The sequence below is a fragment of the Hakea prostrata genome, chromosome 7 (assembly GCF_041222555.1).
Source record: "Hakea prostrata isolate BN-2017 chromosome 7, UWA_Hpros_2, whole genome shotgun sequence".
Taxonomy (NCBI): Eukaryota; Viridiplantae; Streptophyta; class Magnoliopsida; order Proteales; family Proteaceae; genus Hakea; species Hakea prostrata.
The window spans coordinates 11,014,302-11,026,427 of record NC_142606.1 but is presented as its reverse complement, the minus strand read 5'-3'; the positions used below and the strand labels follow the sequence as shown (position 1 = coordinate 11,026,427).

At 34.6% G+C, this 12,126-nt stretch overlaps 2 protein-coding genes across 2 annotated transcripts; one reads left to right on the top strand and one right to left on the bottom strand.

The window, feature by feature from the left end:
• Window positions 1-6,773, top strand: LOC149009728 (putative disease resistance protein At5g47280). Its single transcript, XM_089163095.1, has 5 exons — window positions 1-811; window positions 3,239-3,636; window positions 3,776-4,125; window positions 5,456-5,655; window positions 5,747-6,773. The coding sequence occupies exons 1-5, from the start codon at window positions 193-195 to the stop codon at window positions 6,571-6,573; spliced, it is 2,394 nt and encodes a 797-aa protein (XP_089019221.1). The 5' UTR covers window positions 1-192; the 3' UTR covers window positions 6,574-6,773.
• A 2,395-nt stretch (window positions 6,774-9,168) lies between these two features.
• On the bottom strand, window positions 9,169-10,442 carry LOC149009727 (uncharacterized). The gene is made up of 3 exons (XM_089163679.1): window positions 10,202-10,442; window positions 9,866-10,088; window positions 9,169-9,778 (listed from the first exon to the last, which is right to left on the bottom strand). Exons 1-3 carry the CDS (start codon window positions 10,415-10,417, stop codon window positions 9,432-9,434), a joined length of 786 nt encoding a protein of 261 aa, XP_089019805.1. The 5' UTR covers window positions 10,418-10,442; the 3' UTR covers window positions 9,169-9,431.
• Window positions 10,443-12,126: the final 1,684 nt, after the last annotated feature.

Genomic DNA, 12,126 nt, shown 5'->3' with positions numbered 1-12,126 from the left:
TTGTCTTCGTTCTCACTCGCTGCGCGTTCGAGCCAAACTTTTGGAGGGAATTTCTCTGCAACTCTGCAGCTCTGCAGCTTTGGGCTTTCCTGGAAACTTCGTTGAAGTTGCTATCATCAATGAAGGGTATCCATTCTAGCTAAGAAAGATATGTGTCTATAAAACCCAGTTTTAGGTGTTCGAAAATTCAAGATGGCTTGGCAAACTCCAGTTGGGATTATTCTGGGTCCTCCAGCGCAAGAGTTGGTGAGGTTCATCGTCGTTCATATGAACAAAGCCCTGCATTTCAGATCTTATCTCGAAAAGCTTCACAAGACTCTTGAAAGCATCATACCGATGATCAATGAAGTGCATCGTTTAAATGCTGAATTGACAGATCTCCCGAATTCTGATATCGATTGGTTGAAGGGAGAATTAGAGAATGGTAAAAAGCTTATCATCAAGTGCGTCACTGTTCCATCTTGGAACATCATCAACAGGGCTAGGTATTCGAAGAAGATACTTAAATTTGAGAAGAACTTGCGGCGGTTCTTCCAATTGGAAGTGCAAGGGGATGTCTGGCGTAGCAATAAACAAATTCTGCTCGACTTGGAGGAGGTGAAGTGGAAATTCGATAGAATGAGCGTCAGAGTGGGGCATTCATGTCCTTTACCTGAGTTACCGGACAGGACCGTTGGACTGGATGTTCCTCTGAAGGAATTGAAGTGGCAATTGTTCAGAGATGATGTGAGGGTTCTTGGATTGTGTGCTCCCGGAGGTTGCGGGAAGACAACGTTGGCTTCCATGCTTTGCCGAGACAGAGATGTCACAAGTATGAAAGTCTCAAACCCGATTAGTGTTTTCTTGCTTTCGAATTCCCTTTCTGAGCCTGAAAATTTTTCAGTTTTGTCTTCTGTTTGTTACATTTAAAACTGCTTATTAGTTATCTCTGTTTCCACCGAAAAAAATAAAAAGGTTACCTCTGTTCGTCGAAATCTTTTTATTTATTAGCTTTGTCGATAGTCTTATGCTGCAGTAGGGTTTCTTTTAGATGGAATTCCCAATATTTTTAGTCTTTCTGGTGGATCCATTTAAGAGTTATTTGTAAATGCAATCTAAGCTTTGGAATGGATGGTGTAGACTGAAGTGGATTTTGATCAGACTGGCTAGACACAGAGAACGATCAAAACAACATCAAATAGTTAACAAGATTCTTTTTATTGCGGTTTCTGAACTAGCTGATTTTGTGTTCTGTTTACTTCTCTTACAGTTTTCTGCTAACAGGTTTGACTTGTTAAACCAGCATGAAATGGGCCTCCTCGTTCTCTCTCTTTTTGCATGAATCCATGTTAAGTAAAGTAATTCAGAACGAAACATTTATAGATTCATTTAAGGCCAATCAAGTGTGCATTTCAAAGTTCAATAGAGGATATGGGGTGGAATAACATAAACCATTTGTTGGACTTTTGTGCCTTTCAAACCCAATTTGGTAATTATTTATTAATTAAAACTGTACTGTATTATTCGGTGCTTGACTATCCTTGGTATGTACCTAAAATTTTTTTGCAGCTGATAACCGAGGATTGAACATTCTTTTCAGAAGGTTGTTACATTATGTGTTTTTAACAATGGATATTGTAAGCACAGGTGTGAATATTCATGTGTATATTGAACTGGATTACTGTCTGATGTTTAAAATAAGATTTTTGGTACTAGTTCGACATCAATCTTTAGATGTGGGAAGTTCTTATAATTGTAGATAGGTATTATGAGTTATGTTATGTTGATGCTTAGCGTTTCCCTGACTCTATATGGCAATGCATTGAATTTATGATTTCTACTTTTAAGTGAAATTGACGCTTGAAAAGCAATGAATGCATGTTCTTTTTTGGATGAAATTCCAGATCCTGTAGTATTTTTTTAAACTTGTTTAACATAAGTTCTCAAATATCGTGAGTTAATTAATAATTATTTTCTAATAGGCAGAAAATTATTATTTTTTATGCTCAACCAATAATTTACTTTTTGATTATGATGTTCTGATGAACTAGGCTGATGATTGTAAAGGATTTCATGCCCATAGATACATTATGGTTGTATCTGAATAAAGTAGAAAGACTTAATTGTAAGAAAAAAATTAGTACTTGGGGTGATACTTGTTATATGTGCTGTACGCGTCCTTAAGTGGGAGTATCTTTTATCATTAAAATAGATCACTCCCCAACAGAGGAGTACTTCCCGTATAAATATTATTTGGCAGAATCACCCAATGGGGTTCCACCCTCTTGAGTTATATAGCAGCGCAGGCATTATAAAGTGTCATGTAAATAAGCAGCTGAGGGGAGAGTTGATCTTTTTTGTTTTTTGGGTGAAAGACAAGAGAGTTCACATTCCCTCCTACGTTTTTCGGGATCTCTTTTCTCTGTCCTCATGCAAGAGAGTTTTCCATACTCTCTCCTGTGCAATAGAGATTTGTAGGTGCCATGTTTTGGAGGTCATCAACCTCTGTGGAAAGGTTGCTGCAGTTGAGCCTGTGTTTCTTACTGCAGTTGCTCATTTTTTCAAGAGCTGTATTCTCTATGAGGTAGTATGCTTGAGATACATTAGGAGAACCCTAGCTTTTATCTTGTATGATTTGATGATCGATACCCTATTGGCAACATGGAGATTAGACTAAACATTCTAATTCATCAAATCAATAGCATCACTATGCAATTGTAACAACCATTATATTTAATGTATTTATTTCTTTTCTAGGACAATGAAATCAATGCATATCATCTGATTCGGAACATGTCATTGTGAATATTTGGAACTCAACCATAAGAAAAAGATTGTTACTCGCTGTGTCATGGACAAATCCCTTTGAGCTTAGGAATGCAAGTACATTGTCCAAGTTATGTTATAAGTGAAGCCTGATCACAGTGATATTCAGGATTATCTTTATTATTCACCTATGGAGGTAGCCTGTCTTGAGTGGATCACATAAATCACTGTTTTCTGTGTATGTGATTTCCTCGTGTTTTTTTTGCAATTGTTTTTGTGCTTTGCTGTTAAATTCCTAACAGAGTATCTATTTATTGGCCCTGTTAATACTCATATGGGTTACCAACAAGCTGAAGTATATCTTCTCACTGAGTCTGTGCTTTATTCATTCACTATAAAAATTTGAGTTTTTATGCTTTGGTTATCCTCAATGAAGAATATGAATTTTCTTTCTAATGGCAAGTGACAACTGTCTTACTTTCTGTTTGGACAGGCAGATTCAAGAACATATACTTTCTTACCATTTCAAGCTCACCCAACTTTAAGGTGATAGCACAAAAGCTATGGGAGCAGATGTTTCCAAAAAGTCAAGTGCCCCATTTTGTAAGTGAAGAAGAAGCAATTATGAAGCTGGGAAACTTGATGAAGTTGATAGCAGAACCAACACTTTTCATTCTTGATGATGTTTGGGCTGACTCACATGTTCGGAAATTTTTAATTGAAAAAGTGAACTATAAGATCCTAGTTACTTCAAGAACTCAATGTCAGGTCTTTGATTACAAATATTCTATGAAAATGCTCAACGATGAAGATTCCATGGCTCTCTTCTGTGACTTGGTATTTCCTCAAAATGGGAAGTATAAGGAGCCTGACGGGGAGCTTCTAACTAAGGTGCTTTATTATACTTCATACATAAAGATGCTTGCAAATAACTTCAAGTTGCATTCTGCACCAGATGCATATATACTATCGTTTTTCAGTAGCTCCTTCCAAGCTATGACTGATTTTACTGGCTATTGCTTAATTGCAGATAGTGAGAGGTTGCAAGGGACTCCCACTGGCTCTCAAGGTGATTGGCCATTCATTGTATCAACAACCTGCTATAGTGTGGCAACAAAAAGAGAGGATGCTGTCAAGTCGCTCCATTGTTGGATCCCATAATGATTTGCTGAGTTGTCTTGCAACCAGCTTAGATTGTTTGGGTGAGGAGGTTCAAGAGTGCTTTATGGACTTGGGTTCCTTTCCTGAAGATGAAAGAATCCCTGCCTCATCTCTTATAGATATTTGGGTTGAGCTTTATGGAATAGATGAAGTTGATGCTTACATCAACCTTCTCGAACTTTCCTCACGAAGTCTTGTTAGTCTGATCGAAATTACCAGGTATGATATACTAGCTCTCTTCCTCTCTCCGTGCTGCTGTTTTTTTTCTTTTTTCTTTCCCTCTCTCTCTTCTCTTTAAAACCTTGAGTTGGTATACCTTGATTATAGAAGAAATGATTGCAAAACATGTGGTCTAGCTTATTTTGAACTTGGAGCTAATAAAATTGATGCTAGAAGAACACAGGATTTTAGGTAAGGGAGAGGATTAACTGACTTTACCCAAGCCCGGTTAGAAAGAGCTGTCACCGAATTTTCATTTATTAAAATGATTTTCACATTTAAGGTCAAATGCATTTGAACAAGTGATAACAACAGCCTTCAATTGGCTTCCCATCTATTTTGGAGTGAAAAGAAATTAATTGAGCTATTGTAGACAATTCAATGAAATTCTTTAGCGTTTGAGTTCATAGTACTGTGATTATCATGGTTCTTGCAGATCAATACAGAAAATTTGTATTATGTAATTGAAAAGGAATCCTGAAATTCAGATGGAACTGGAGGAGTTCAGGACAGAGGCACCTCAAATTGGGATTGCGAATCTGGTGAAAGATTGGCTCTATCAGAAAATAGGAAGCAAGACATAAAAAATCTTAGATCAGAGCATCAGATTTCCAAAACAGTAGTGCTAATGTTTCAGGGAAAGGCCTTGCTGGTTTCAACCATAACTGAATAACATGGCCTTACAGCCTAAGAAACCACAGGCTTCTGAAATTAAAGCAAAATTACAGGTTCTGCTATGCAATTTCTACAACCAAGAGAAAACTGTGGAAGGCAAAAGGAAAAAGGTTAATGGCTATGTGCCTACGATAATGAAATTGTCATTTTGGTTGACAAGACAAAAGTGTCACCCCACTAAGTCACTAACTAATCCAAGAAAGAACAGGCTCTGAAATTTGGATCAGCTCAATTCTAAACAGCTTATCTTCTCTTTTTGCAGAGAAGTAGGTACCTTTATTCACTCAATCCTGTTGTAAAGAAAATAAAGGAGAGGGAAGCTAAATTAGTTTAAAAAAGAAAAGGCAAACATCATAAAAGAAAAATGATTGCATCATTTTTAGCTTACATGATTGCATAACTCCAAATTTTTCCAAATATATTTATTTACTTTTACTTTACTTTGTAACCAAGTATAAGAAAAGAAAAATGAACTCAAATGTATAATTACTAAATATCATAAAAGTTGTAAATATGTTAAATATTCATGGTTACAGTGAGAAGGTAATCTGGACTCATAGAAGAGCTTATCAATTATTTGTTTGATCTTTATCCATTACATTCTTGCCATTATATAAATTTCTTTTTGAGAGGAAACTTTTTCTTTCTATATCAGTGATGATGCAGGCCAGATTGATGGTAACTTGAATGGATTATTCGTTACCCAGCATGATCTGCTCCGTGAATTGGCTATGTACAAAAGCCAGCAGAAGAATACAAAATTAATCATGGAAAGAAGAGAAGAGGGCCTGCCCCAGAGATGGAGCAGAGAAGAACACCAATTTCAGAATGCTCGCCTTGTCTCTATCCAAACAGGTTTCTACATCTGCATGCTGATGCACAAAACTTTGTTTTCACTGCATTTTCTTTTCTCAAACTTCATGATCTCTGCCTCTTTGTTTGCCAGGTGAAATGTCAAACACTGACTGGTGTAATGCGCATTTTCCTGAAGCTGAGGTTCTAATTCTGGATTTCTTTGCAAAAAACTACACCTTACCCTTATTCATTGAGAAAATGGAGAAGCTGAAGGTTTTAATCATCATTAACCATGGCCGCCACTGTGCCCAGCTAAATTGTTTGACAAGAACAGGTTGCCTGTCCACTTTAAGGAGAGTAAGGTTAGAAAAGCTTGTGGTCCCTTCCCTAAATGAAATCACAATGCCATTGAAAGACTTGCAGAAGATATCATTGTTCATGTGTGAGGTTGGCCAAGCCTTGAAGAGTTGTCACCTCAATTTCCCATACATATTGCCAAATCTTGTGGAGATCAACATCGACTATTGCAATGATCTTGTTGAATTGCCCCAAGGGATTTGCGATCTTGTCCACCTACAGAAGCTCAGCATAACCAACTGTCATCAGTTATCTGCATTGCCTGAGGGAATTGGATCTATAAAAGGTTTAGAGCTGTTAAGGCTCCATGCTTGTACAGGATTGGTAGGGTTACCTAACTCAATACAGGAACTGCAGCAACTAAGGTTTCTTGATATATCTGACTGTTTGAACATGGAGAGCCTTCCTGAAGGGATGGATAAATTGCTTGGTTTAGAAAGACTGGACATGAGAAGGTGCTCGGGATTAAGTGAATTGCCTACTTCGATCATGAATCTTGTGGGTTTAAAGGAAGTGATCTGTGATGATGAGACGGCTTATCTTTGGCAACCTTTCAAGTTCCTTGTGCATAAACTTCAAATTGTGAAGCCCGAAAAAAACCTTCTGTGGCTTGGTATATAACTTTCATGTTTTTCTTATTGGAATAAGTATGTACTATATAGGGTTCAAATTTTTTGAAATTTTAATTATTCATTACCCTGTACCCACATGTTGGTGCTTACGGTATATGTATGCTAAAAGCTCACTATTTACATGTTGGGTACTTGTAATATATGTGTGCACTGAAAATTTCTTTATGAGAGAGTTACAGTTCCTCTTTCGTTGTTTCTTGTCTACAACCCATTTAAGCATTTCATAGTGGAAATTCAGATTTTTTTAAACCTTACAAAAAAGAAAAATGGTGATCGTCCCAGTATTAAGAGACAAGTCTCACAAAAAAGAGGTTTCATTACGCCTGTTAGATTTGAATTTGTGGAAAACATCACAAGAAATGTGCAAGTTTACATCTTCTACAATTCTCAACTCCTCCAATTCTTATCTAAGATTGTGACACTTTGGTCATTAATTATCTAATGATCATAATTAAAATTAAATTAAGAATAAATCTAATAAAATTTCTAAAATTTAAATTCCTCTTAATTTTATCTCTCCTCTTTTCTTGAAGCTTAATTTTAGAGATTTAGTAAATTTAATTTTTAATTGAATTCTAATTTTGACCATTGGATAATTAACTACCATGTGTCACAATCCTAGATAGAAATTACAAATAACTATAAAGAGTCAAAATTGTAGAGATTGTAGAGAATGTGAATCCACAAAGGTGCTAGCAGGTGTTAGACAAAAAATTATTTTCCAAGAATGGTTAAAACCACGTGTTTTGCATGAGATTTAATGATTAGTATGAAATAAAAAGGAAAGTAGAAGACGATAAATTGATAATAATAATAATAATAATAATAATAATAATAATAATAATAATAAGTATCTTTTAAATATACTTGATAAAAAGTCGATGTGCAACTCGTTATTTTCTTAGCAGGTCCTTTTCAAGGCAGACAAAAGAAAAAAATAAAATAATTAATTGGAAGTCTTGTAAGTTTATCTTGTTTTGCACTTCCCAAGTGCAAGGATGACTTACTGGATATACATTCGACTAAATTCTGATTAACAACATTCGATTAAATTTTGGTTGTTTTTCACCTTCTTTTAAGTCTCTTGGGAAAATAGAATTCTTTAAATTGGATTTGTTTTTCTATTTAGAGTATTAGATTTTTATTAATTTTATTTGACTAAAGAGGTTTTCAGTCTTTAGTCGTTGGGAGCAAGATTGTTAAATGTCTCTAAAATTTAGTGGTTACAAGTTACAACTACTTTTTATATGTTAAACAATGTAGCTTATTCTTTTGGGTATTTCAACCAGTTAATTTATTATCATCATTTGATAAAAATAAAAAATAAAAAATTCCGACATGTATATCACCTTATATAGATAAGAATTTGTATATCATGCGTGTTGATGAATTTGCCAATGCCACATGTCAAGCATAAGGATGATGAACAGTCAAATTTCCTTATATATATAAATGGATAAGAATTCCTTGGAATGATATCATTTCAAATTGAGAATGGTCCAGATTGTCACACCTTCATAATACATAATCCAAATTGCTACTCTACGTGTTGATGAATCCATTCTTCGAGCTTTCTGGTGCATTTTTTTTAATATATAATATATATACTAAGATTATTGGCGGTAAATGTATAGTATAAAGTGTTGGCAATATATCGCCAACATAGGGTAATATATCGCTATATTGATGGGGGCGATATAACTTCACCAACGACACGACACATACCAAATGTTGAGATATATAGTGAAAAGTCAATTTTTTTTGTGATAGATCGGCAAATTCACTGTATTTAACAGATTTCATTCGGTTTTCAACGATTTTTTATTCGACTTTTGCCAAAATGACGTAGGACGTCTATAAGTTCCGAGAGCGCTGTTGCCCCCACACCCCTATAGAGTAGGCCTCCGCAGACACAGTCCGTTCACCGAGGAGCAGGACCCCCTTGTCTGTTGGCAGTAGAATGTAAAGCATGAGTCATACTCAGCATAATTGTATAGTGAATTATAAACTTATAACTTCTCTTCACTAATTGAGTATTTGTATTCTTTGTATGTTCACATTAGTTTATATGAGTTTTCCAAACTTCCAATCTTGCCCCTTAGTCCGGCATGTGTCAATCAAAAACTTTAGATTAAATGATGTTTTAGGCCAAAATTATGCTCTCAATATGTTTATTGGTTTAAAATTAGGTTTTACAACAAAATTCAAACAAAAACAACCATAAATACCGCCGAAACCAGGGGTCAAATTTTCATCGACATGTCGGTGAAATGTCTCTAGCCACCGACACGGTGATTTAGTCCGACATTTCGGACCTTGAGTAAATGTAGCATTTAAGTCTGGCCCTATATACCAACCCTCTCCCATGCAAGTTCGTTCTCAGTTTAGAATACCCAAAATTTAAATACACCAACCACCACATGGAAAAAAATAAAACCCACCTAACTCCTCTACATGCACTTACCTTAGAAATATACAACTTTAGAAAGCCATGACAAGTATTACCAAAAAAAAAAAAAAAAAGAAAGCCATGACAAGTAATAAAAGAAAAAGATCATAATTTCATTACAAAACTCTTCCTTATAAGTTTTTCAAGTTATTTACAGAAAGTTAGATGATTCCTTCACAGTAGCCTTGCACACATACTTATATATATATATCCATGGAAAACTTGGGCTTCTCGAACCCATGCATATTTCATCATCTCATCTAATTTGTTGTGAGTTTCAAGAGAAAATAAAACCTGATCAAGTGACTTTTAATGCTGTAGCAGGTGCTGCAAACTGTAGGCAATGTTTGGGAATGACCATATGATGAACTTGCTTCTTTTGTCTTTTCAATACAGAATCAATTGAGTTTTGCTGTTGCTGCTGTTGCTTGTTGCTTGGGACAAAATCTTGTATAAGGAGCTGACCATTTCTTTTCCATAAATCTTCTCTTTCTCCATGGACCCATATGGATTTTCATTTCACTCACCGATCTCTTCGCTGCATCGCATACGATTCGTAAAATTGTATTCAACTTTTCAGGTTTACCAACAAAAAATTCCGGCAGTTGATTTATCAAATTCCGATATTCATCGCATGCTTTTGCCATCTCGAACTCAGAACGGAAATCTAATTCGATCAAGTACCTCGATTCCTTCTTCTGTCCTAATCGACTGTTAAAAATTATATCTATATACTCATGTGTTCCTGCATAATCAATAAGAAACGATTTAAAATCCGAAAAAATCATGATCATCTATGATAATTGATAAGCAATCAAGAAGGATCTACTACCTCCGGGGATTTTTGATTGATGTGTCCATTTGGAAATGCAAATTGCAGCATTGAGTCCTTTATCGCAAAGATGATCGACGACGGCTTGTCGGAGACATTTAGAACAACCATTAAAGCTAGGTTTGCTACATTTACAAAATTGTCTCTTTTTCGCCTTTTCTAATGCTTTTCTAACTTCTTCACGAATCTTCAATCCTGTCGGACGATTATACTCCAGAATTTCCTGCAATTTTAGATTCAAAAAAGGAATTTTCTTTTGAGAATTAGACGAAAAATCTTCTAAACAGAATCAGAAAAATTCCTCAAAACGAATTCGGCTTTTTGAAGATTAATTACCACAAGTAGGTCATGTTTTGATTCCCAAAACGAGGTCTTTTCTGTAGAATCATGATCTCCACTGCCATTTGATTCGCAATCACCAAAATCGTCTTCGAAAGTGCGATCAAAGTCACCGGAATCTTCACCGTAAAACACAGAAATCTGCTCTTCAAGGCTGCTGAGGCAAGGATGATCAACTCCAAGAGCCTTCTCTTCTTGAGAATAAAAACCCATTTTTTCTCCCCAGAAGATGGTAGAAGGCTCTTGCAAGAACGGATGGATGAAGAGATACTACACAGACATATATATAGGATCTTCCACGTCAGCATGATACAGAGACTAATTAGGATTTATTTTTAATTCAAAAAATGGTAATAAAGATTTATTTTGGTTCGAACGTTAAAACTGAAACGTGTTTAGTTAATTGTTTTTGTCAAAAATTTGCTATGGTATGTTTTCAATCGTTGGATGAGAATCTTATCTTTCAAATAATTTTAATTATTTTTTGGTAGAAATGTCAGTTTTTTATTTTTTGCTTTGTGGTTCTATCCATATTTTTTATTTTCGAGTAAAGATATATGAGTTACAAGCTTAGTTAATAAAAAACTATTTTTTAGGGTGTCTATGGATTTGGTTTTATTTCGATTTATAAAATAATGGTGCCTATAGATTTGGTTTTGTTTCAATTTGGATAAGATCAATTTCCATAAGTTACATAGTCAACACGAAATTAAAACATCTATCTAATTAATTTGCCTATTTTTTGCTATTGGACTGTAGTCAAATGAATGTCGGATTCGTTCTTAACTAGTTTTGGCATTTTACATGTGTTCGTTGGCTATTATTGTAAGCAAGTCAACAACTTTATCAATTGATCATGTGATATTATTAATTACTTCCATTGATTTTAGTCAGTCCAGATGGATCGATTATTTATGGTTCATCATGTCACGGGATAATTTTGGAAAGGAAGTTCTAGGGAGGCCGAGATACGTAGTGATGTCTCTTGCTGGGCCTTTGATGATAAACGGTCGGGTTCTTAGTCTTAATCCATCGACTGGCCTTGCTTCGAGCGATATCCAAAGTATGGTTTGCTTGGCCAATTTAGCGGGATCTTATTCGACAACCTCACCCATAGCTTGAAGTCACATTTTTAATGTTCTGGGGCCCTAAAATATAGATAAATGGATATTGAATAATAGAACGTATACATGCTTTTAATTTGCTTGTTGATCTCATCCAAAATAAGGATGAACTTTGATAAGTGAAACTACAATTGGTAAAAAAATTGATTGGAACTTTCATGTCTAAGTTGAACCAACAAACCTATTTTTAGAGTGAGAAGATAAATTAAGGGGGAAAAAAATTGATTAGGAATGAAGTGAGATACTAGGTAAAAATTGATGAAGTCATAGACCAACAAGTTATATCTATTTTCTATTGTTAAACTCTGAGATTTTACCTATTCTTTTGAATATTTACTGTTACTATGTAAACTAATATAGTCATTTGGATGTTGTGTTTTTTAGTTTATTCCAAGAAATCCTAATGGATTTATTTGTATTTCAAAAATATAATTGTCAAATATAAAAGATAAAATAATAAAATAATAATTGAAAATTATTATCAATTAAAGAAAATTTAATAATATAACATATATTTTTTGGTTCAAAGCCAAAATAAAAGTATAATATTAATAAAAAGGTCACATCTTGCTTTTTTTGATGTTTTACATTTTGTCATTGAATTCGTATGGATAAAATAAGTGTAGAAGGTCACACAATGCCACGTTGAATCAACATGAAAATAGCATCCAAAAAAATAAATTGACATGAAAAGCTATGTGAACAACGAGCATATAGAAATTAAAAGTATAAATTAAAAGTATAAGAACAAAATATATTTACATCATGTCATCAAATGAAATAGATACTAATTTTTTT

Coding starts and splice junctions, on each gene's coding strand:
- LOC149009727 (XM_089163679.1), bottom strand. CDS start 10,417: ATGGGTTTTTATTCTCAAGAAGAGAAGGCTCTTGGAGTTGATCATCCT. Junction 10,089..10,201: donor CAAAACATGACCTACTTGTG/GTAATTAATCTT, acceptor CTAAAATTGCAG/GAAATTCTGGAGTATAATCG. Junction 9,779..9,865: donor TCAATCAAAAATCCCCGGAG/GTAGTAGATCCT, acceptor TTGATTATGCAG/GAACACATGAGTATATAGAT.
- LOC149009728 (XM_089163095.1), top strand. CDS start 193: ATGGCTTGGCAAACTCCAGTTGGGATTATTCTGGGTCCTCCAGCGCAA. Junction 3,637..3,775: donor ACGGGGAGCTTCTAACTAAG/GTGCTTTATTAT, acceptor GCTTAATTGCAG/ATAGTGAGAGGTTGCAAGGG. Junction 5,656..5,746: donor CCTTGTCTCTATCCAAACAG/GTTTCTACATCT, acceptor TTTGTTTGCCAG/GTGAAATGTCAAACACTGAC.